This window comes from Lynx canadensis, chromosome E3, assembly GCF_007474595.2.
Source record: "Lynx canadensis isolate LIC74 chromosome E3, mLynCan4.pri.v2, whole genome shotgun sequence".
NCBI lineage: Eukaryota > Metazoa > Chordata > Mammalia > Carnivora > Felidae > Lynx > Lynx canadensis.
Genome location: NC_044318.1, coordinates 32509513 through 32533400, shown reverse-complemented (window position 1 = coordinate 32533400; position 23888 = coordinate 32509513). Strand labels below are relative to the sequence as shown.

The 23888-nt window shown below is 47.1% G+C and overlaps 1 protein-coding gene and 1 non-coding gene across 15 annotated transcripts in view; one reads left to right on the top strand and one right to left on the bottom strand.

Annotated features, from left to right (window-relative positions):
- Positions 1-23888, top strand: part of CUX1 (cut like homeobox 1) — a 377703-nt gene that overhangs the window by 212268 nt on the left and 141547 nt on the right. For all 14 annotated transcript variants that reach the window (XM_032591662.1, XM_030300237.1, XM_030300236.1 and 11 more), the window contains 3 exons: positions 14896-15033; positions 19552-19675; positions 23079-23155. In XM_032591662.1, the coding sequence (XP_032447553.1) occupies positions 14896-15033; positions 19552-19675; positions 23079-23155 (339 nt within the window). The remainder of the gene's footprint in view (positions 1-14895; positions 15034-19551; positions 19676-23078; positions 23156-23888) is intronic.
- Positions 8526-8627, bottom strand: LOC115504634. The gene has a single exon (XR_003965738.1). It is a non-coding gene; the product is annotated as a U6 spliceosomal RNA (small nuclear RNA).

Here is a 23888-nt window from a genome sequence, read left to right as displayed (position 1 = left end):
CCAGCACCTCCTGGCCGTCTGCTGTGTGCCTGCCCGGCGCATGCACCCGACATACAAAGGTAGTCGAGGCTTGGCCCTTCCTGGGTGGCTCCTTTTCGAGCAGCGGGGGGACCACACGGCCTTTGAGAAAACACTCCCATAGTGAAACTGGCAGCGTCCATCCCTAACTGTAGTGAATGGAGGAATAAGTTTCTCTTAAAGGGGGATCCTCTCAGACGGCTGGAAATATTCTGGAATGACCACCTCAAGGCTCTGAGATAGCTGGCATGTTACTGTACTCTGAGAAAAATGATGATGATACACGTAATCTGCCAGAAATTTACCTCGCCTGAGCGACTTGCTCTTGCTTCTTGATACTCTTCAGGTTTTTTTTTTTTTTAACAATGAGCATGTATTTATCCCGACAACGGGGTGGGGGGGGGAGTCTGGGGGGGTAGCATAAATCAGGAAAATAATCACAATCTTAGTTTGTGAATAGCCCTTATTAGTGGATCACAGATAAGAACTTAAGCCCTTGTCAGTTGAGTATCTGTGAGACACTTCTCAATTGGTGGGAAGCACAACTGTGACTCTTCTGTCTCAGAAGCACCTCGGACATTTTTTTGGTTTGTTTTCTAAGTTGAGAAAGGAGAAAAAGACAGAGCGGGAGGAGCTCCCGCCTGTGCCTCTCAAGGCTTTGGGTGCCGGTGCATCGGGAGAGCCTCCCCGCAAAAGCTCGCATCGCCTTCTTGCCTTCATCTGTGGCCAGCCCGACAGGGAATCATCTTTCACTCCTTGCTAAGATGTGGTCTAGGTCCTCCAGACACAAACCCTTCAAACACAAAGGCAGTGCCTGGAAGGGTTTATTTTAAGATTTAAATCTTAGGAAGCACATTACCAGTGATATAAAATATTCATTGACTCATGACACGCCGCTAGAACTCCATGTTTCATGACTGCCCGCTCTCACTTTGTTTCCGCGGAATAACTGGCCTGCAGGTGTAAGTTGAGGCAGTAGTTTGCAGAAGTCTTGGAAGAGAGCTAGCCGGAGAGAGGCCACCGTGTGTTCGGAACCCATCGAAATGCCTCCAAGGGGCTCCTCCGGGAGGTTTTCATTTGCCCTCGGGGAATACCTGCGCTGGTGTAAATATCCCCGCCTGCCCAGCGTTTGAGGATCTAGAAATAAAGGAGTACGTCATCGTTTTTAAGAACTGCTTTGTAATGCTCCTGCATAAGAAGACAGTACTAATCTGGTCATCTGGGCCCATCACGCTGGTTCCAAGTGAGGACACCACACCGTCAGTTAACATTGAAAAATACTGTTACTTCCGTTCTCCTTTCCCTGCCTGTGCCCCCGACTCGAGGATCCCAATTGCAAGACCGCTGGAAAAAAAGAGGTGAGATCTTAGGATTTAGTTAGCAACACCCCTGGCTTCTCATATCAAGCTTTAAAAGGACGTGCCACTTGGTGGCATTTTTTAAGACCTTACAGATGTGGCCGCTCCAGCCTGATCCTGTGAGGCTGCTCCAGTCCGTGTATTCTAGGTCTCCTGGTGTTGGCAGCCCAGCCGGTGCCCAGGCCCCTCCAGAGAGAACTCTGTAACCTCAGGATCCCCTTTGCACATTTTCAGTTTACCTTCACAAGACATTTTCATTCACACGCAAGAATCAGCCACCAGCACCCTAACAGGCCAGAGGACGAACTAGGGCTGCAGCCAAGATATGAAGCCTGTGGGTTTCAGATGCCCTCCTGTCTCCCCTCTGGGTGCAGGGCCAGAGCTGGTCCCGAAGCAGCCTGGGGACCAGAGGACGAGGGACAGTTCCGCTCTGCCCAGCACAGGTGACTGTAAACCAGACAGGGTGGAGATTCTCTGCCCTCCGTGGCCAGCCTCAAACAAACGTGGGGCCTGACGAGCCTCACCATCGTAGGTCTGCGAGCTGAGGAATCAGCTACGTTTTAAAGAAAGGCGAACGTGACAAGATGGGCGTCGGAGTGCCGGCCGCCACTTCTGCACGCTGCCCTCCTCTCCTGGGCTGTCCCTGCCCGTTCCTTTCCCGGTCCCTCGTCCCCGTGCGGGAACTCGCGAGCCGGGACTTGGGGATCCTGGGTTCCCTGGCGTGGGGAGGTGTGGCGCCTCTTCCCCCCTTAGCCATAGCCGGGGTGGTCCTGGCACACTTCATATCTAGACAGCTTTTCATCAGTTGCTCATCAGCATGCTAATTGCTGTATGACTAATTATGCCCTGAATTCCAGTTGATTTTCTTAATGAGACAGCTGGGTTAATTATGTAATCGTATGATTACATTAGCCTAGAGTGCCCCGGCGAAAAGTAGCGTCTGCCACGCTGTGATGTCATCGCAGGGATGGCACTCACAGGGGCACATTCGCCCTCCGATGGTGGCGGGGGGCCCCGTCGCCCACAGAGCTCTCTGTGCAGACGTGGGCTTGGATTTAGCAAGGTCGTTCTTTCCAGCCCTCGCGGTGTTATGTGGAGAAGCAGCTCGCCACCAGCCTGTCCACACCCTCCCCGGCGCACCTCGGCCCCAGCCAATCGGCCCCAGCCAATCGGCCCCAGCCAATCGGCCCCAGCCAATCGGCCCCAGCCAATCGGCCCCAGCCAATCGGAAGCCCTGCTTCCCAGCCTCTGCAGCTCGCTCTCCATGAAGTCCCGTGGCATCCTCCTCCCTCCAGAAGTTCCCTGCACCAAGACTGCCACGTTTTATGGGAGCGCGCCAGGGCTTCTTTTATGGTGACTCAGAGAACTCAAAAAGAGAGGAAGACCAGGGAAATCAGTTTACGCAAAGCGTAAGGAGCATAGACCGGCCCAGCCTCATCGCCCTCTTCCCCATACCGGTACTATTCATACCGTCTTTCCACCCTGATCTCCGCACCCCTCCTGGTGCGCGAGAAAATACGCGTGATCAGAGGAGGGGGATGTCTTCAGCCACTGGCCACCTCTCTAAGACTCTGAGAGTCGGTAATGCCTGCTGACCACCCCCCGGCCCCCACGACCACCTGCGACCCTCCCCCAGCGTCACGGCCGCCTCTCTTCCTGGCCAGACTCTGAATGGGGGGACAGATCCCAGTCTCTGCTTAGCCTTTTTCTTTTCACCATTTACATTCTCTCCCTAAGTGACTTTTTTTTTTTTTAAGTTTGTTCATTTATTTTGAGAGAGCGAGAGAGAGATCATGAGCAGGGGAGGGGCAGAGAGAGGGAGAAAATCCAAAGCAGGCTCTGTGCCATTAGCACAGAGCTTGATGCAGGGCTTGATGTCATGAACCATGAGCTGAAATCAAGAGTTCTGACGCTCAACCTGACTGAACCACCCAGGTGCCCCTCCCTAAGGGACTTCCAGTGTGTGTTATGCACCCAAATTCCACCGGTTGATTCCCTGCCCCTCCCCCGCCCGCCCCCCCCCCCAACCTTCTGAGGAAGGGAAAGAGCATCACCCAGGGAGTCAGCCTGGGATCCTTTCTTTCCCTCACGCCTGTATCAGTCCATCAGTAAGTCCTGCCTACCCGGCCTCCAGAGGGTATCCCAAATTCGGCCTGATGCACATCAGCCCTTACCACCCTCATCCAGGCCACTGTCACCTCTCCTGTCTCTTTGCTCCCCCTTCTCCTGTCCAGCACAGCAGCCAGACAGGTCTAAGTCAGTGGTGTCCAAACCACTTTTGTTCATGTGCCCCAAATCCTGAATTCATACCCCCAGCGTATGCTTATGTATGTACTTGTTTAAATGATAACACACGTGTAATTACAGAAACGTATTAAATACACTGCAAGACATATGCTAAAAATGGAATTAGAAGGATGTGGTGAAGAGCAAAAGCAACTTCACATTTGTATTTTATCAGCAGTACAAAAAACTTTGCTCTCATGAAAAAAATCATACTTCAAAGTCAATGATGAAGGCATGATTTGCATTTGATAAAACACACCCGTTTTATGTATATAATTTGATAGTGTGGCCACCCTCAGAGCCTGGATATGGATCATATCCATCGCCTCAAAAGTTCCCTGATGATCTCAGACCCCAACAACCGCTGATCTGCTTTCTGTCGCTTTCGATGAGATTGGCCATTTCTGACATTTCGCATAAGGGAGTCTTTGGGTATGTTCTCTGATGTGTCTGGCTTCCTCCCCTCAGCATGGTATGCTGGGGATTCATCTGTGTCATTCGTCTGTATCACAGTCCTTTCCTTGTCATTGCAGAATGGTGTTCCATTCTATGGGATAGTACAGCGTGCTTATCCATCCGTCTGCTGACGGACATTCAGATTGTTTCCAGCGTGGGGCTGTTGTATTTGGCCCGCTATAAGCACTCATGTACATTTCATTTATTTATGATTTATTTTGAGAGAGAGAACGCACGCACGCGTATGTAGAGGAGCAACAGAGAGACAGGGGGACAGAATCCCAAGCAGGCTCCGCACTATCAGAGCCCGACGTGGGGCTTGAACCCTCGAACCGCGAGATCATGACCTGAGCCGGAATCAAGAGTCAGATGCTTACCCAACTGAGCCACCCAGGCTCCCCTGGACATACATTTTAAACGGGCTAGGATTTAGGGCTAGAATTGCTCAGACCTAGGGCAGGTTGTGGTTAGCTTGATAAGAAACTGCCAAACTGTCCTTTTCCAAGTAGCGGTGTCATTTTATCCCCAGTGAGAAACCAGAAGGAGTTGCATTTGCTCCATGTTCCCTCCATCAGTTGTTCCTTTCAGTCTCTTCGACTTTCCACATGGCGTGTTTTGTTGCGATTTTAATTAGCATTTTCCTGACGACTGATGATGCTATTTTTTCATGTGCCTTTTGGTCATTCTTAGATCTTCACTAGGGTTTAAAATCTTTTGCCCGTTAAAAAAAAAAAAAAAAAAAAAAAGGAATGTCGTACTGAGTTGTAAATGTTTAACATATTCTAGATACAAGTCCTTTCTCAAATATATGCACTGCAAATGTTTTTTCCCCATATGAGGATAAGGTTTTATTTTAATAAAGTCCAGGTTATTATTATTTGTTGGTTGTTCCTTTTTATGTTCTGAGGAGTCACTGCTTTAGTTATAATTTTCTTCTCTTGTGTTTTTTGAGTGAAGTGGTATGATTTTATCTTTTACCTCTAGGCCTGTAAACATTTTGAGTTAACTTTCATGTATGGTGTGAGGTTGGGCCAAGTTTCATTGAACATTAATGGACGCTATGTGTGAGATATTTTTCTGGAGCCTCTATTTTACTCCATTGATCTGTGTATCTTTCCTTATGTTAATGTCACACTATCTTGGTTGCTGTGGCTTATCAGTCTTAAAACCAGGTAATATAAGTCCTTTATCTTTGGTCTTCTTTTTAAAAATTGTTTTGGCTAGGTGAATTTCAGTATAAATTATAGATTTAATTTGTCAATTTTTACAAACGTGTTTCCAAGGACTTTTATCAGGGTTCCACTGTATCTGTCGATAATCTGAGGAAAATTGATAACTTACCCCTATCGAAATCTTTCAGTTCAAGCATGGTTTATTTATTTAGGTCTTCTGTAATGTCCCTCACCAATAGTTTATAGTTTTCAACATACTAATCTGGCACATATCTTGTCCAGCATATCCCCAAGTTGGTCATGTTTTTGGATGATATAGTAAATAGGGTTTTCTTCATAATCTTCTTTTCCAGTTGTCATTTTTTTTTTTTAATTTTTTTTTTCAACATTTTTTATTCATTTTTTGGGACAGAGAGAGACAGAGCATGAACGGGAGAGGGGCAGAGAGAGAGGGAGACACAGAATCGGAAACAGGCTCCAGGCTCTGAGCCATCAGCCCAGAGCCTGACGCGGGGCTCGAACTCACGGACCGCAAGATCGTGACCTGGCTGAAGTCGGACGCTTAACCGACTGCGCCACCCAGGCACCCCTCCAGTTGTCATTTTTATATAGAAATGCAGTTAATTTTTAGCAGTGCCTGGGTGGCTCAATCGGTTGAGCATCCCGCTCTTAATTTCAGCTCAGGTCATGATCTCCCAGTTGATGGGATCGAGCCCAATGCTGGAATCTACACTGACGGCACAGAGCCTGCTTGGGATTCATTCACTCATTCATTCATCTTCTCTCTCTCTCTCTCTCTCTGACCCTCCCCCCGCTCATGCTCTTTATTTCAAAAATAAATAAACTTTTTTTTAATGCAGTTAATTTTTATATAATAATACTGTGTCCGTGGCTTTTTCAAACTCACTTATTCTCGAAGGTTTTTTTTGTAGATTCCTTAGGACATTCCATCCTGAAGAGATTGTGTGCTTTGTAGTTGTTGGGCAACATGTTCCATAAATATCAGTTAGGTCAAATCGGTTGACAGTGTTAACTGAAGTTTTCTGTATCCACATTGGTTTCCAATCTGTAATATCAAACATTTCTTTTTCTTGCTTCCCCACCCCCCTCCGCCTTTTTTTTTTTTTTCTTTTGTACTGGCTAGGACCTCAAGTATGACAGTGAACAGAAGTGGAGAAAGCAGACATCACATTGGTCCCAAATTGATGGAAAAGCATTCAGTCTTTCACCATTAAGTATGATATTAACTGTGGGGCGGGGGGGGGGGTTGTAGACTCTTTTTATAAGGTTGAGAAAATGCCCTTCTATTCCTAGTTTGCTGAGAGTTTTTGTCATGAGTGAATATTGAATTTTGTCAGATTTTTTCCTGCATCTGTTGAGATGATCATACGATTTTTCTCCTTTATTAATATGGTGAAATCATTTGATTCATTGCTTAATGTTAATCCAGCCTAATATTCCTAGGATAAATCTTAACTTTGTTATGAATTAGCTGGATTCAGTTTGCTAATATTTTATTAAGGACTTTTGCATTTAAGTTCATAAGGAATATAGGACTTTAGTTTTTTTCCTTGTTTGGTTGTTTTTTGTTTTTGTTTTTGTTTTTCCTTTTAAACTCTTTATTGAGTTTTGGTATCAAGATAATGCTGGTCTTACAAGATGAATTGAGAAGTGCTGCCTCTTCCCCTATTTGCTGAAAGGGTTTATGGAAGATATCTATTATTCTTCCCTAAAACTTCTCTAGTTTACCAGTGAATCTGTCTGTGCCTGGGGTTTTCTTTGGTGCAAGGTTTTTCATTACAAATTTAACATCTTTAACATTTATATGACTATTAAGGTTTTTTATTTCCTCTTGGGTCTGTTTTTGGTAATTTTTCAAGAAATGATCCATTTCATGTAAATTATCCAGTTTATTGGCATAATGCTATTCATAATATTTTGTTATCTTTCAAATATCTGTTGGATGTGTAGCGATGCCCCCTTTTTCATTCCTGATCTTAGAATTTGTGGATTCTCTCTTTTTTCCCTTTGATCATTCTGGCTAGAGTCTTCTCAATTACAGTGATTATTTTCTTAAGAACCAGTTTTTGCTTGCCTTACTTTTTCTCCTCCCCCCCCATTTAAGTTTTATTACTCTCTGTTCTTATTATTTACTAATTTCTACTTACTTTGGGTTATATCCACTCGTCTTTACCAGCTTTCTTAAAGTGGTGTGGAGGGGTTAGATCATTGATTTATTCCATTGTGGTTGCAAGACATGCATTGCATGATTTCTGTTCCTTTAAATTTATCAAGACTTATTTTATGATCTAGTATATGTTCTGTCCCTATGAGTGTGTGCACTTGAAGAGAATGAATATTCTGTAGTTTTTGAGTGGAGTGTTCTATAAATGGTAATCAGGTCAGGTTGGTTGATAGTGTTGTTCAAGCATTTTGTATCCATACTGATTTTGTGTCTAGTTGTCCTGTTAGTGAGAACAGAGTTTTGAAACCTTCATTAATGTGCATTTTTTTTCTCCTTTCAGTTCTTTCAATTTTTGATTCATGCTTTTGAAGCTTCGTTTTGGGGTGTGTATATCTTTAGGATTGTGATAGCTTGTCAATGATTCAGTTCTCTAAGTTTTGTACAGTGGTTTTCTTTATCCCTAGTAATATTTCATGTCCTAAAGTTTCCTTTGATTTTAATTTAGGCACTCCAGTTTTCTTTTGATTAGTGTTTTCATATTATATCTTTTTCTGCCCTTTTCCTATTAACCTATTTTTGTTATTATGTTTAACTTGCATTTCTTGTAAACAACTATGCCTTCCTTTATTATCTAGTCCAATAATCTTCTTTGTAAGTGGAATGTTAGATCTTTTACATTTGATGTAATTATAGGTAAAGTTGGGTTTAAATCTTCCATCTCACTGTTTTCTACTTGTGTTACGTGTTTTTGTTATATTTTTCTACTTTCATTTGATTATTTTTATGATCTTATTTTGTCTCCCCAATTGTCTTATTAGCTATAACTCTTTGTCTTATTTTCTTAGTGATTACTTAGGCTTTACAGTCAGCATCTTTAATTTATTACACTGTACCTTCAAATAATATTATACTATTTTACACACAGTGTAAGAATCTTCTAGTACACTTATTTTCTCCCTCCAGTCCTTTGTGTATCATTATTCATTTTACTTCTACATTGGTTATAACCCTACAATACGGTGTTACTATTTTTTCTTTTTTTTCACGTTAAAAAAATATGGAACATTCATGAATTTGTGGGTCATCCTTGCATGGAGGCCATGCGATCTTCTCTGTGTCATTCCATGTGCTGCCAAACCGAGTGATACCGTTTTTGCTTTTAAGTAGTCTTTTCAGGAAATTAAAAATGAAAAAAGTAGTATTTTATTTTCACCTACATAATTATAATTTCTGGTGTTGTTTATTCCTTTGTGCACATCCAGGTTTCCATTTGGCACCATTTTCTTTCATTTTTCTTATAGTATAGGCACACTGACAGTGAATTCTGCCACCTTTTGTTCATTTAAAATAGTGGGGGGAGGGAAAAACCTCTACCTTACATTTCTGAAAGGTATTTTTGTTGGGTATAAAACTGTATGTTGGCAACTTTGGGTTTTGTTTTTTTTCTCTCAGGACTGACCCACTTTATTTCTGACAGGACATCTCCAGTTAGTTGTATCTTTCTTCCCCTGTATAGAATGAGTCTTCTTTTCTCTGGCTTTTAAGATTGCCTTTTTATTCTTCTTTCCAGCAGTTTGATCATGTTTATTGGTGTTCTGTGTTTATCATGTTTGTAGTTTGTTGAGTTTCTTGGAGTTTTAGCTTTATAACTTTTACCAGATTTGGAAAATTTCACCACTATTTCTTCAAATACACCTGCTGCTCCTCTCTAGGACAGGTATGTTAGACTACCTGATACCATTCCACAGGTTGCTGAGGTTTTAGTAACTTTTTTTTCAGTCTTTTCTTCATGTTTCTGTTCAGACAGTTTCTATGATCTTGTCTTTTTTTTTTTTTTTTTTTTAATTTTTTTTTTAACATTTATATATTTTTGAGACAGAGAGAGACAGAGCATGAACGGGGGAGGGTCAGAGAGAGGGAGACACAGAATCTGAAACAGGCTCCAGGCCCTGAGCTGTCAGCACAGAGCCCGACGTGGGGCTCGAACTCACAGACCGTGAGATCATGACCTGAGCTAAAGTCAGCCGCTTAACTGACTGAGCCACCCAGGCGCCCCTCTATGATCTTGTCTTTGAATTTACTAATCTTTTTTTTCTTTTGCAGTGTCTAATCCAGTGTTAAGCCAAGTCTAGGGAATTTTTTCATTTCTGATGTTGTATTTCAAGCTCTAGAATTCCATTCTCTTCTTTGTATCTTCCATTTCTCTCCTTAGTGTGTTCTTATTTTTCTTTAAATCCTCAAGCAGACTTATAATAGCTGTTTTAGTTTTTGTCAACAAATCCCATTATCTCTTGTCATTTCTGGTTCTGTTTTTATTAGCTGATCTCTCCCCTCCCCCATATTATCCTGCCTCTTTGCGTTTTTTGCAGAAATTTTTAGTGGCTGAGACATTTTTGTAAAGGATGTTGTCTTTGACCACAAGTTTTTTTTTTTTTTTATGTTTATTTACTTTTGAGAGAGAGAGGGACAGAGCACGAGCAGGGGAGGGGCAGAGGGAGACAGAGACACAGAATCCGAAACAGGATCCAGGCTCTGAGCTGTCAGCACAGAGCCCGACGCAGGGCTCGAACCCATGAGTTGTGAGATCATGACCTGAGCCGAAGTTAGATGCTTAACCAACTGAGCCACCCAGGCGCCCCTGAATAAGTTTAGACGATGATGAGAATGTTTCCAAATATCTGCTACTAAAATGCTGTCACTATAGCATGAGTATCTTTCAAGAAGTGGTTTTTTTGCCACTAAGTGTTAAACCATCACATCTACTTCAAAGACATAGTTTATGTGTTTGTTTTTTCAGAAATGCCTCTCAGGCAGCAATTACTGATAGCCATTTGCCATCAGCGATCAGGGCAGCTAATTTGGAACTCTTGAATTTTCAAAAGAAAATTGTATAACTCATCTTTAAGCATAAAACTCTTAAATACTTCACCACTAAACCGACAAAACTTTTTTTGGTTCAACGTCCTGCAGTTTTCTTCTCATGCCCCAGTGGCTCACCTCGGAAGAAGCCTCTTCTCTGGTGGGTTTTCCCATCGGGAGTAGAGTTGAATACAGACTTTGTTCAGACATTGTATTTTTAAGAGACCAACGTGCTACCTACTGCACCTCACCAGGAGGGCACTTCAAACATGGTGTTTTCAGCTCCGGAATTCATTTTGATTCTTCTTTATATCTTTTATTTCTCTCCTTAACTTTGTTCATATCCTTGAGCACAGGCCTCACTGATGACGTGTCCCTAGTTACTCTCTCCCCTTCGTTGCAGCCTTACCGGCTTCTCTCTGTGCCTTGAATATGCCACATTCATACTCACCTCTGGGCCTTTGCACTGCCCTTCCTTCTGCCAAGAAGCTTCAGAGTTTCTCCCCTTTGCCACACAGATCTTAATCTCCACGTCACCTCTTCCAAGAGGCCCTCCCTGTCCGTCTGTCTCCAGGACCCATTCCCCGTTCCCACACCCCGTTTCCTCTCTTACTCCTGCTTGGCAGTACTTGAAAGTATTCTGTTTTGTTTAGTTTTGCTTTTTTTGTCGGTTTCCTACACTTCAGTAGAATGTCAAGCCTTGGGAGCAAGGATTTTTGTCTTTTTGCCACCGTGATTCCCCCCTCCCACCCCCGCCAGCACCTAGAACATTCCTGACGTCATCGAATGTACGTGGGTGCCTGCATTCGGACTGAAGTGTTCCTTTGGCCGTGCCTGGCACTTCTCTGCTCCTTGATCTTCCCTTTGCTGCATCTTCCACAGGGACTAATCGCACCACGGTCTCCATGGGTCGAAATTCTGTCTCCTCTTTAAAAAAAAAAAAAAAAATACAAAAAAAAGTTTACCTTTGCCAGTTTCTCCATCTGGGAGTGGTCTTCCCCTCATCTGATCTTCCAGGTGGCCCTCCTTGCTTTCCCTTTGTCATTTGTGAACTTGGTTTCTCTCTACTGTGAGGCATGGTCCCAGCTGAATCAGCTGAATGCCCTGTCCAGTGCCTCACCTGGGCCGGGCCTGGCACAGACAGATGAGTAGGAAATACTTGTTAAATTAGTACTCGACGAGACAGTGTAATTTAGGTGACTGGTGGTTCGGGAAGCAGAAATCTTAATTAGAATTGTGCGTGCCTGTTTGCCCAGGTGGCGTCTCTCCTCCCCCTGTCCCCGGGTGGGATGCTGGCGCCCCCCTCTCCCCTCTGACTGTGATGCTGGAATTAATGGGGTCCTGTTACAAGTACTTGGGAGAAGGTGCTGAATAAATACAGGTGATGGTATTGTTGTTGTTTGTTGTAGTTACGTTCTGAGTCCGGGGCTGCGTGATGAGCTATGCAATGCCTCCAAGAGTGTTTTAGGAATTAACTGTTGGGTGGCTGTAAAACACTTGGCAAGTTTGTCACGTTGGGTGGATGGAACTGACGGTAAAGCGTGTTGAGTTGGAGGAGGCCCGGCAGCCGGGTGGCAGGATTTGCTGTGTTCCTGTTCCTCGCTTGGGTGTGTTCTCTGGCCTCCCCCAGACAATTCCCTAATTGAGCTGCTGAGGTTGGAGGCTTGTGACGTTCAGAATGAGACCCAACAATGCTTGTGTGGGGTTTAATGGCACGGGGAGTCATTAACAAGACAAAAAGCCATGATTTCCCCTAGATTAACATGCAGGTTGGGGTTTGGCATGTCGGGATTCATTGTTTTGGTCTCCAGCCCAAACATGCTAGAGTCATTATATTGTCATGTGGTAATTAGCTGTTCCTTTAATACAAGTAATAAAAATTAAGCCTAAGAGGTACTTTAGCAACGCCTTTTACATAATCCAAAACAATATTCAAATGCTGTAGGCATATAGCCATCCAGCTGTACTGTAGTAAAGTTTGAAGCTTAATGCACGGGGATGTTGGAACATTCGGTTCATTCTTTATTCTGTGACCAGTTTTGCTACTTAGGCATTAACCTTTAATAGTGTTAAATTAAATATACATGCCTAATGAATAATTATGAGATTGCCAGAATTTTCATTTACAATAGAAGGCTTTGAAAATTCGTCTAAAGGTCTAGTTACCATTCACTTGATAACGTGCATGTTATTTTTATATGTCACTGAGTTCCTCGCTCGATCGAACGAGAGAAGCGATTTTCTATTCGAAGCAGACACAGTGGGTCTTGGCCTTTTAAAAGGAATGGGCTAGAAAAGTTGTCGACAGAAATTTTAGGGAAGGAAAGGGCAGTATACTAGCTTGGCTCTTCAAAAATATAATTTGTGCCGGCTGTCGTGCCACAAAGCCTACATGCGCGAACGTTAATAGAATTTTGTCCAGGTGCAACAGTTCTCCTTCTCAATCCTTCTCTGACCTCGGGGTCAAGTTCACATTGTAGTTGTATACGAAGGTGGCTGTGGGCAGACTGTTTGTTTTCTGCAGGCCAGTGGCCCAGTGTGAGGCCGTAGGGAGAAGGGTAAAAAAGGTAGAGGTTGGGGGAGTGTGGGGCGCATAGGAGCGTACCCTGGAAAGATCTTGAAATGAACAAACACAACCAAAAAACTGCACCTGGAATGTTCTGAGGAATTCAGTCTCTAGTGCTATTGCTACCCCTACTTCGAAGGAACGATTTTCCCCAAAATAGCTTTTGAAACCTAATTTAATGTAAATATTTTAATGCTGATTAAAATAAGAATGAAAAGCCACAAATGAGAAAGTGGTGTAGTCATAAACTGTATATACACACAGAATAAATGCCCAGTGGCCAGGGGCGTCACGTGATGGACAGTGTTATGTTAAGCCCCACGCGCAGGCCCACTGTTGTGCTGGACAGATCCCAGAGCCTGCCTTTTGTAAACTCTGCAAAGGCGTTGGCATCTCACGGAGTTCCTGGCTCCCGGCGGACTGGCCGACTGAGGCACGGGAGATCTACCCTCGCTTCCAGGAACTGAGGGTGGTCTGAAAAATTAATGACTCTGGTATTTGAAAATTAAGTGAGCTCTTGAATATACACCCTTGCGGATCCACTGGGCTCGGTGTTTAGCATTCCTCAACCAGAGACTAAATCTTCGCAGCCACCTCACAAGTGATGCTGGCGTCCATTCCAGAAATATCTTCAATAATCTCTTCTAAGCCCAGCGGACTTAGATACTTCTCTCTGACGGGGCCGAGAACGCTAGGGCAGAGTGTTCCGCTGGTGCCCAGCAGGTGCCCAGACGTGCCTTTTAGGCAGAAGGAGAAACAAAAGATCCGATCGACGCCAGAAGAACATTTAACGCCTCTCCATTTCGGGCTGAATTAATGATAAAGTCAAAGACCAGGAGTCCGTATTTTCAATTCCATGTGTCTGCAATCTCTAATTTTAGGTTAAAATCCAGTTTTTTGTAAGTAAATCTGATGGCAGGTTGTATGTTGAATTGGCCACGGGACCTCACCTAGCCAGCCCAGGTGCTGTCTCGTCCCGTCCCTACTATAATCAGGAGTGCGGTGCTCCCTCCCCCTTCCCCCTGCTGGCTGGCCCGCTGGCCTGGGCAGGCTCACACTGGGCCAGGTCACCAGCTGTGTCTCGGGAAAAGCAGAAGCCAGATCACCACGTGCTGAGCCCTGACTCCCCCTCGGAGCACCCTTCCCTGGTAAAGGAGGACGGCGATGGGGAGCCATCATGCCCTATATAGGGTGGCCTCGTAGGAAGCCCTCGTTGATGTCCTCCGCTCCACCAGGGAACCTTCCTCACTGGGAGGATGGTCACATGGAGTTAACAGACTGGGTTCGAGTTCTTTCTGTCCGCTCACTAGCCGGGAACCCTCGGGCAAGTCCCTGCACTTACCGGCGCTTTGGCCCGCACATCCTCTTCCCGTGATTGCCGTGAGGCTCGAGTGAGATAATGTCCATCAGGGTATCTCGTGACAGCAAGATGCTCTCGGAGTATCAGGTGTTATTTCCAACTTCGTAAGAATTAAGGGAAACTTGAGGCTTACGGCACCTCCGCACACACTGTCCATCCTGCAGGCGCGGCTCTCGGTATGGGGTTGACTTCCCGGGGCTCCTCCACTTGCCGTCACCACATGCATCCCCTTCCTGTCCGTCAGATCAAGGACCGAGAAGTCCTTCCAGTGTCATACCATGCCAGAGCAGTGGGCAAATCCCAGCCGTTCCCAGGCCGAGTCCATACGCTGCGGCCCCGGGGGGTGGCTCTGCGCACACGTCCTTGGTAGGCCACAGAGGAGCGACCCCAACCAGCCAGCCGTGCGGTCCGGGGCTCCGCTGGGGGCTTGGGGGCGGACAGGGGGTGTTGAGGCCACAGGTGCCCTGGCCTCTGGCAAGCGGTGGCAGCCTGTGGGGAGCCAGCGGCGGTGGGGGGGGGGGGGGGGGCCGACTCCCTGGGCACCCCGGTTGGCCTGCCCCAAGCCTCCGTGTGACCGTGAAAGTGGCTCGTCTTGTGTCCAGAGTGGGGGTGACGCACCTTTTCCCCTCCCACAGATCCCGTGCCGGCTCTGGACCTCGGGCAGCAACTCCAGCTCAAAGTGCAGCGTCTGCACGACATTGAAACAGAGAACCAGAAGCTGCGGGAAACTCTGGAAGAGTACAACAAGGAATTCGCTGAAGTGAAAAACCAAGGTTGGTGGGAGATGCACTGTGCGCTCCGCTCTGTCTTTTCTTTCTTTTTTCCCTGCTGCTAGTTGCCTTCCCCACCCTGTTGCGACGAGCGGAGCTCGAACCGGGCTACACAACGCGAAGGCCGGGTGGGGCCCCCATCGGCCTCATTGAAGAGAGAGAATGGTGACGCTTAGCTGTTGGGAGGTGGAACTTTTCCTCAGCGCCACAGCTACATATGATTTTCTGGCCCTGTGACAGGACCGGCCGGGATTCTTTAACATTCTTTCTGGATCATCCTGCTATAGGATCCGCCTTTCAAAAGGCCACCGTGTCGCCTGCGGGCGACACCTGCCAGAGAGCCAGCTTGTGATCAAAGGGCCCCGTCCAGGAAGTCAGTTAGCGATGGCTGCCGGGACACGAGGGCTTCAGACGCATCCTTCAAGCCCGCGTGCCTAAGCCCCACCGTCCCCTTGTCGGCGGCGCCTGTTTGTTACGAGTTTAATGAAAGGGAACAACCCCGTGGCGCGGCCGCCCGGCCGTCAGCCCCGGCAGAGAGGGCAGAGGTTGCCCGGCTTTTCCTGTCAGGGAAGGACAGAGTCCCCCCTGCACCTAAAATCCAGCTGTGTTCAGCTCCTCCTCGAAAATCACAAATCACAGCTCCCTCTCGAAGCAGATGCGGGAGGAGCTGGGTGCGGGAGGCCGACTGCTTGGGCGACTTGGAGGGCTTCCCCTTAGCGGGTCTAAGACGCCCCGAGGGCTGGACGCGGGATTACTTGTTGAAGGGCCTTGAAGTGTCCTTTAGCTCTGAGACCACGAGACAGGCTTCGAGGTGCAGTCCCGAGGATGCCCCCCTTCCCCCGTGGTGGGGGGACGGAACCAGCCGAGGCCCCGCCTCCATCCGGCTCCACAGGGAGCAGTGAGCCTTTGGGGCGCGTCCACACAGCTTCGTCCCGCTTGAGAGGGAGGTGTTGGACTGAGTGGGCTGGGATCCAGGTGCGAGAAGGTGCTGCCTCCACCGCCCCGCCCCCACACGCAGGTGAGAGAGAAGCTGTAAATGCATACATCCGGGTATGGGCGCCACACTGTCCAAGAAGAGGCGCTTCTTTTTTCCCTCCCGTGACCCCTGACATCTCATTTTGACAGGCCCGCCCTGTGTGTTTTCTGTAGTTCGATTTCGTTTCGTTGGAGGACGTGCGGGGGGGCCCGGGGCTCTGCGTGGCCCCCTTCCCCCACCACACAGCTCTGTCAGCGCCCCGGTGGCCAGTTGCCCAGCGAGGAACTGTAACTGAGTGTGGGGTGTCCTCCTCCCCAGAGGCCTCATCTGATGGGCTTTTTCTTTTTTAAATTTTTTTTAATGTTTATTTTTGAGAGAGAGACAGAGACCGAGTAAGAGCAGGGGAGGGGCAGAGCGAGAGGGAGACACAGAATCTGAACCCGGTTCCAGGCTCCGAGCTGTCAGCACAGAGCCCCACACGGGGCTCGAACTCAACGAACTGTGAGCTCATGACCTGAGCCGAAGTTGGACGCTTAACTGACTGAGCCACCCAGGCACCCCTCTGATGGGTTTTTTTTTTATATTATTTAAAAAAAAAAAAAAAAAAAAACATTTTTTTTTTTAGGATTTATTTATCTTTGAGAGACTTTGAGAGAGATGGAGAGACAGAGCGTGAGCAGGGGGGCAGAGAGAGAGGGAGACACAGAATCCAAAACAGGTTCCAGGCTCCGAGCTGTCAGCACAGAGCCCGATGCGGGGCTCGAACTCATGAACTGCAAGATCATGACCAGAGCCGAAGTTGGGTGCTTAACCAACTGAACCACCCAGGTGCCCCTGATGGGCTTTTTTAAATGAAATAACTTAAGACAAAGACTCCAGAGGCAAACAGACCTGGTTTGAGAGCCTTCGATGCCACTGTGTACCTCTGAGACCTTGAGCAAGTGATCACGTGATCTCACCTCTTGAAAATCCTCCTTTTGGGGCGCCTGGGTGGCGCAGTCGGTTAAACGTCCGACTTCAGCCAGGTCACGATCTCGCGGTCCGTGAGTTCGAGCCCCGCGTCGGGCTCTGGGCTGATGGCTCAGAGCCTGGAGCCTGTTTCCGATTCTGTGTCTCCCTCTCTCTCTGCCCCTCCCCCGTTCATGCTCTGTCTCTCGCTGTCCCAAAAATAAATAAACGTTGAAAAAAAAAAAAAAAAAAGAAAATCCTCCTTTTGCATACTGACCTCTTAGGATTGGGGTAGGCTTACATGGGGTGCTGGGGAGGCGTTTAGCACTTTTCCCAACACTCAGCAAATATTAATCACTCTTAGGCACCGTTGTTTTTTTCTAGAAATTCCCACTCCCCCCGCTTCTTTCTTTATTGATATCTTTACCGATTTTCCCAACATCCAAAAAAATGTCAACTTCCTCTCTTTACTTCCCAGTACACAGGGATTTTGATTTGGAAAGGTGGGGTGTACATCATTTGTTTTTATCATCGCCATCGTGGTGTAGACTGAGAAAGTTGCAGGAAAGGCATCTCTCTCTCACGTGCTGGAACTCTCCCCGCCATTTAAAGATGAGTCCATTGGCGCCCAGGCGCAGCTGATTAGAGCAGAGCACTGGGATCCTCTCTCTGCCAGGCTGTTCTTCCTCCTCCTGGGCTCACACGTGCGGGATCCTGCTGGGACACACCCAGGGGGCCGTCCTGGACCCAGAGGGGCCCCAGGGGCTCCAGGACAAGCTGGCCCCTGGCTTAGCGTCGGTCGGCCAGCGAGCAGCCCACCCCTGGTGGGGATGGCAAAGAGACCTCCTCAGACAGAGTGGGAGCCTCCAGCTAGTGCCGCAGACTCCTCTGGAAGGAGCATAGCCGTGTCACGCTGAGAAACCGCATTGGACGGAGTCCGGAGGTCCGCGGGCTGTGTAGATCTTTCCAACCAATTGTGAAAGGCAGATGTGCTAGACGTTCCCACGGCCACAGAGATCATTGACGTAAAAGAACACGCATGTGTTTGCAGAGTTGACCTGTCGCGGTGTCCGCTTGGGAAGTGTTCATTCCTAACCGACTTTGGCCCTGTCACTGTGGGTCGACAGTGACGTGTATGTATCACTAGCCATTAGGGTCTCCGAGTGTTTCTTTCAGGCCCCGAACAGCCAGCCCCAAAGGCAGAAAGCCCCCCTCTTTTTCTTTCAGATGCCCTGACGGGGTCACTGGTTTTAATTTCCTCTCTCTCCCTCTAAGGAGAACCCTTTGGGTTCCACTTAATGAAAAGGGCCAATTGCTTCTCTTAACAAAAGAGCCGTTCGCTCTTACCCACTAAGCCACACGGGTGCTGACCGCCCAGCGGTGTGCACCTGCCTCAGCCGGCACGTCCGTGCAGCACAGGGAGTAAGTGTGGATGTGGGCTACAACCTGAACGGCCAGGGGCCCCTGTCACTTGGGCAAAGACCTGGCAGCCAGCGCTGCGGCCTGGGCCCCGAGCCTCGTTGTCACAAGCCCTACCTGGGCCTCTCCGGTCAGCCTGCCTGGCCTCCTCCGATCGTTTGTGCCTCAGCCCTTCCTCGGCCTGGCCTTCTACGCGATGATCTATGCACGGCAGGCGTGGTTGCCCAGGAGCTCGCGTCTCATTGGAGCTGGGGCCATAGTGCCCTGCCCGGGACCGTCTGGCACAGAGGGTGATATGCGGGTAACTGTGGGAGGGAGCAGGTGCAGCGAGCCAGCCAGGGGTCTGAGGCAGGACCCCGCCCTGTCCGTTACATCTGCCCCGGCGTTTCCATTTTGGGTAGTGAAAGCGAGGGCTGTAAACATGCACTCGGGGGGGCAGGGGGAGGGCTGGACTTTCCAGGGACGGCCCTGCCCCCGGAGGGCCCTTGTGTCCCCAGCACTGAGCACCGCAGGGCTCCTCCGTCGTCCAGCACTGCCACCCGTGCGCCTGGCACTCGCTCTCCCTCAGATGTGGCTCCCCCGGGCCCTGTGCCACCTGCCCTGCACACACAGCCCCCACCCGCCAGACTCCGGCCTGGGGGAGGGTGCCCTTGGCACCCTTCTAGCAGAGATCTGTGCCGCACCCACCTGGCACGTAGTGTTCCATCCCTGCTGAGCCCACGGCCGGGGAGGTCTGTGGACCCGCCTGACTTTGGCCAAAACCGCTTCCTCCAAAACGCACGCACAATCATTAACTGTTTTCTTTAGAGAAAGACTTCAACCACACAAAAACATTATTAATCTTCTCTCGGTAGAGGACTAATTTAAAGCTCATCAATAAGATGATATTCTATGTTACCATCGATCCCCCCCCCCTTTTTTTTTAAAGTTGTATTGGAGAAACGATAGCTCTTCTTCTGAGCAAAATCCATTGATCCTCCCAGCCTAAATGTTTAAAGTTCAATTTAACATTTAGGGAGTAAAAGGTCTCCGAAGGGACTCGTAACCATTGATTTTGTGTCAGGGTTGAGGAGCCAAAGTTTAAAACACAGCGATCCTAGCAGGTTACAAAAGCCCCGTGTGTGTCACCTCATGGAATTGTGCTCCTGTGTCACCGTCGTTTTTTCCCCTTTCTGCAGAGGTTACGATAAAAGCACTTAAAGAAAAAATCCGAGAATATGAACAGACTCTGAAGAACCAAGCGGAGACTATAGCTCTCGAAAAGGAACAAAAGTTACAAAATGATTTTGCAGAAAAGGAGAGGTGAGTGTCTGTCAGCATCTGCCTGCACTTGACGTTTTTTTTACCTCCCAAGTTCACAATGCAAGAAGTATCTGTTTTTGTTTTTTTTTTTAAGTTTATTTATTTATTTTGAGAGAAAGAATGAGGGAAGGAACAGAGAGAGAGGGAGAGAGAGAATCCCAGGCAGGCTCCACACTGTCAGCACAGAGCCCGACGTGCGGCTCAAACTCACGAACCGTGAGATCATGACCTGAGCCGAAATCAAAAGTCAGACGCTCGACTGACAGAGCCACCCAGGCGCCCCCATTTTGCGAGAAGTATTGAAGATGGGCCTGTGAGACCAGCGCAGTTCTGTGGGGCTCTCAGCAGAATTTTGTTTGAAGGATAAAGGCGTCCCTTACTCTATGATCTGTCAGATTACCTTGAGTGACAGTCGTTGGTCTTTCCCAACAGGTGGATGGCGTCAGGTAGTTAAGGGGCCACAGTATGTCCGTTGGGGTCACCTGGGGCCAGGGATTGAGCAGAAAGTGAGATGACAGGGAATGACGGTTCACCCTCTGTGGGAAGCCCTTGGATGCAGGCTCAACGCCTGACACCTTCTGAAAAGAATTTGGATATTTGACATCACCCACAAATCTTGGGGTTTTGTTCGGTTGGTTGGTTGCTTGCTTTTTTTTTTTTTTTTTTGCCTCCTTTTCTTTACCTCACAGTGCTTCATATATCGAGCAGCTGATATCAGTAAAATATGTTAGTGCACCATCCATCTACTGTGGGCGTTGGATTTCTGGTGGCCTGCCTCGCCCAGAGCTTTTCCACAAAAAGATCATGACCTGAGCCAAAATGAAGACTCAGATGCTTAACCCACTGAGGCACCCAGGCGCCCCAAGATGAGCAGATTCTTGACCCAGCCTAAATGTGCTTCCCAGGAGAGCACTTTATGGCCACAGCAGTTTCTTACCATGTTACTGATACTGGGGTGTGGGGGCAGGGTGCGAGCAGTCAAAATGCCCTCTGCCAAAGAGACATGGGGGGTAAAGATGGGCCACCCCCAACTGGAACAGTATGCAGCCCTTGCAATAATAGTCATGTAGAATTTGCATTAAGACCAGAAACGCAAGCGCATCCAGCAAGATATGGAGTGAAAAATGCGTGATACAGAATCACATGCAGTGTGATTACAGCTGCACAGAGCAAAGTTAGAAAATTGTGGAAGTAAATTCATCCGGGAATTTGATATTACTAAGTTGACTTTTCAAACTAGGTGAAAGGATGAGTTATATTTAAAGTTGGAAGCGACGGGCTGACCACTCAGGGTGGAGGATGAAAACAGATTTTTTTTTTTTCCATCTCATTCTTTACAACCAAGAAATTGAAATGGCTCTCGGGTTTAAATATCAATCATTAAATCATGGACATACTGGAAGAAAACTTAGGCAGTATTTTGGTTTTAGTAACTTTGGAGTAGGTATTTCTAATTGAAAACCGAATTTTTATTTATTTATTTTTTTTTAATTTTTTTTTTCAACGTTTTTTATTTATTTTTGGGACAGAGAGAGACAGAGCATGAACGGGGGAGGGGCCGAGAGAGAGAGAGAGACACAGAATCGGAAACAGGCTCCAGGCTCCAAGCCATCAGCCCAGAGCCTGACGCGGGGCTCGAACCCACGGACCGCGAGATCGTGACCTGGCTGAAGTCGGACGCTTAACCGACTGCGCCACCCAGGCACCCCGAAAACCGAATTTTTAAAAAAATAAATGATAAACATTTTTTTTTCTTTTTTTTAATGTTTATTTACTTTTGAGAGAGAGAGAAAGACAGAGCGCGAGCAGGGGAGGGGCAGAGAGAGGGGAGACACAGGCTCGGAAGCAGGCTCCAGGCTCTGAGCTGTCAGCACAGAGCCCGACGCGGGGCTCGAACCCACGAACCGTGAGATCATGACCTGAGCTGAAGTCGGACACTGATCCCACTGAACCACCCAGGCTCCCCTCACAATAAACATTTTAAAAGCATCAAAAAACTGGGAAGAAAAGAAATAAAAATAAAAATAAAAAAACTGGGAAGAAATTTTTGCACCACATAAGAGCTCTTAGAAATTAATAGGGAAAATTGAGTGCTACAAAGTGGACCAAGGAGATGTACAGATAGTTCATACAAAGAGAAATGCTCGGCTTTACTCAGCAGGAAAATTAGGCTTAATTTTATCCAGTGTTGGCACAGGAAAACAAACATGTATTGTTAGCAAGAGTTTAAGTTAGTGAGGTTTTTTGGGAGGGGAAGTTTCTCAACATCAGAACAACAACAACACATTGCATCTACTCTGTGACCATATACATCCTCTGTTAGCATTTCATCCGACAGATTCCGTCTCAGAATTACACGGCAATATCTACATAATGATCACTGCAGAACTGTTTAGTAGAAAGAGGCGATAAACAAGCTAAGTGTCCACAGAGGCTGGTTACGTTAATTATTTAATAAGAATGAGGAAGAATGTTTCCAGAGTGTGGAAATGAGGAGAAGAGCAAGAATGCCCGGTGTGCTGTGATCCCTTTTGTGTTCAAAGGGGCGGGGAGTGTATGTTACGCCCTCGTATATTACATCGGAGTGTCTATATTTGTGCATGTGTTTTGTTTTTGTTTGTTTTTTTTAACTTGGAGCCGCTATTAGTTTTATCATTAGAATATGCGAAAAACACGAGCAGGCTTTTTCCATAGGTGATGGAGATTTGGGTGATTTTTTTTTTTTTTTTTTACGCTGTAATTTCTACTTTTCTATATTCCCAGGTTCGTTAGTATGAGCGCATGTGTTCTATTCATATGATGTAAAAATAATAAACTTATTTTTAGACATCCTCTGCAGATGAGGAGAAAGGAATGCTATTTATTGACCAGGGAATTCATTTGGAGATCAGGGGAAATGTAAATCTGGGGATGTTGGGTTCAGACATTGAGAACCACCCATTAGGTATTACGGTCACATCTGCATTCCATTATAACAGACATGGAACAGCTGTCACATCTATTAGCACATCCTTTATCCCAACAAATTCCTTCATTGTGTCAGCAAAATGTAAATGTATCATTCTTCTTGGGTAACTTCAGAAAACAATGAGTTCGTGATGATGGTTGGGTTTTTTTTGTTTGTTTTTTTTTTTTGTTTTTAATATCTGGCATTTGAAGAACAAGTCACATTTAAGATAACCGGCTGCGTCAGTTAGCACACGTCAGGATGCACCCTGCACGTTCGGTCCTACGTGGGTGCAGAGTCGGGGCGCTAAAGATCAGGGAGCGGGCGCACGCCCACCGTCAGCGGCCGCCGATTGTGTGCCTCTCGCCAGCTGCCGGTCACCGAGCTGCAGAGCACACGAGACCTTCACGTTGGGAAACGAGATGACCAGCTTGGCTTTGTTCTCTTCCTTTCCAGAAAGCTGCAGGAGACACAGATGTCCACCACCTCAAAGCTGGAGGAAGCGGAGCACAAAGTCCAGACTCTGCAGACAGGTGTGCTGTCCGTCATCCTAATAAAGTCTGTCCAGGGCAGGCCGAAGTTAGGGGGCGCTCCGGGCCGTCTCCCGGTTGCCCCGAAGCAGTGACTCCTCGGAGCCCCCAGCGCCTCCGCCTTCCCTTCATTAGCCGCCCACCCCGAGTTGTTGGTGTCGGAAGCGGGAGGATCTGAATTCCATTTTCATCCTTCCACAAGCCATCCTTTCTTTCCTGCGCCTTTTCCAACAAACACATCTAAATCACCAAACTGTCAGGGACTGACATTTCATTTGGAACAATAATAGGAAAGAAAAAAAAAAAAACAAAAAACCAACCACTTATTTCCACCCTGAGCGAAATTAAGAACACTCATGGCAGACCTTTCAAATTTAAGACACCAAAAAAAGGGTGTGCTAACAGTTTTTATCGTTTCTTTACACTTCTTTTTTCTTCTCTTTCTTTTTTCCTTTTTTTTTTTTTTCTGAAAGGGAAACCGCACGATATAATGAATTGAAACGTGGGGGCAAAAATATTGGACGACCTCAGAATCCAAGTGAAAACCACCCGACGGAGTGCTGTGCTGTGTAGTCACAGCACATTTACAGACACGTGAATAATAACCCCCCCCAAATCTGGAGACCTCCTAAAAACCAGTAACACATCAGGAAAAAGAGATAAACAATCCAATAAAAGCAGGGGCTAGAGACGCAAACAGGCGGTTTGCGGAAAAAATGCACGTGGCCAGTACACA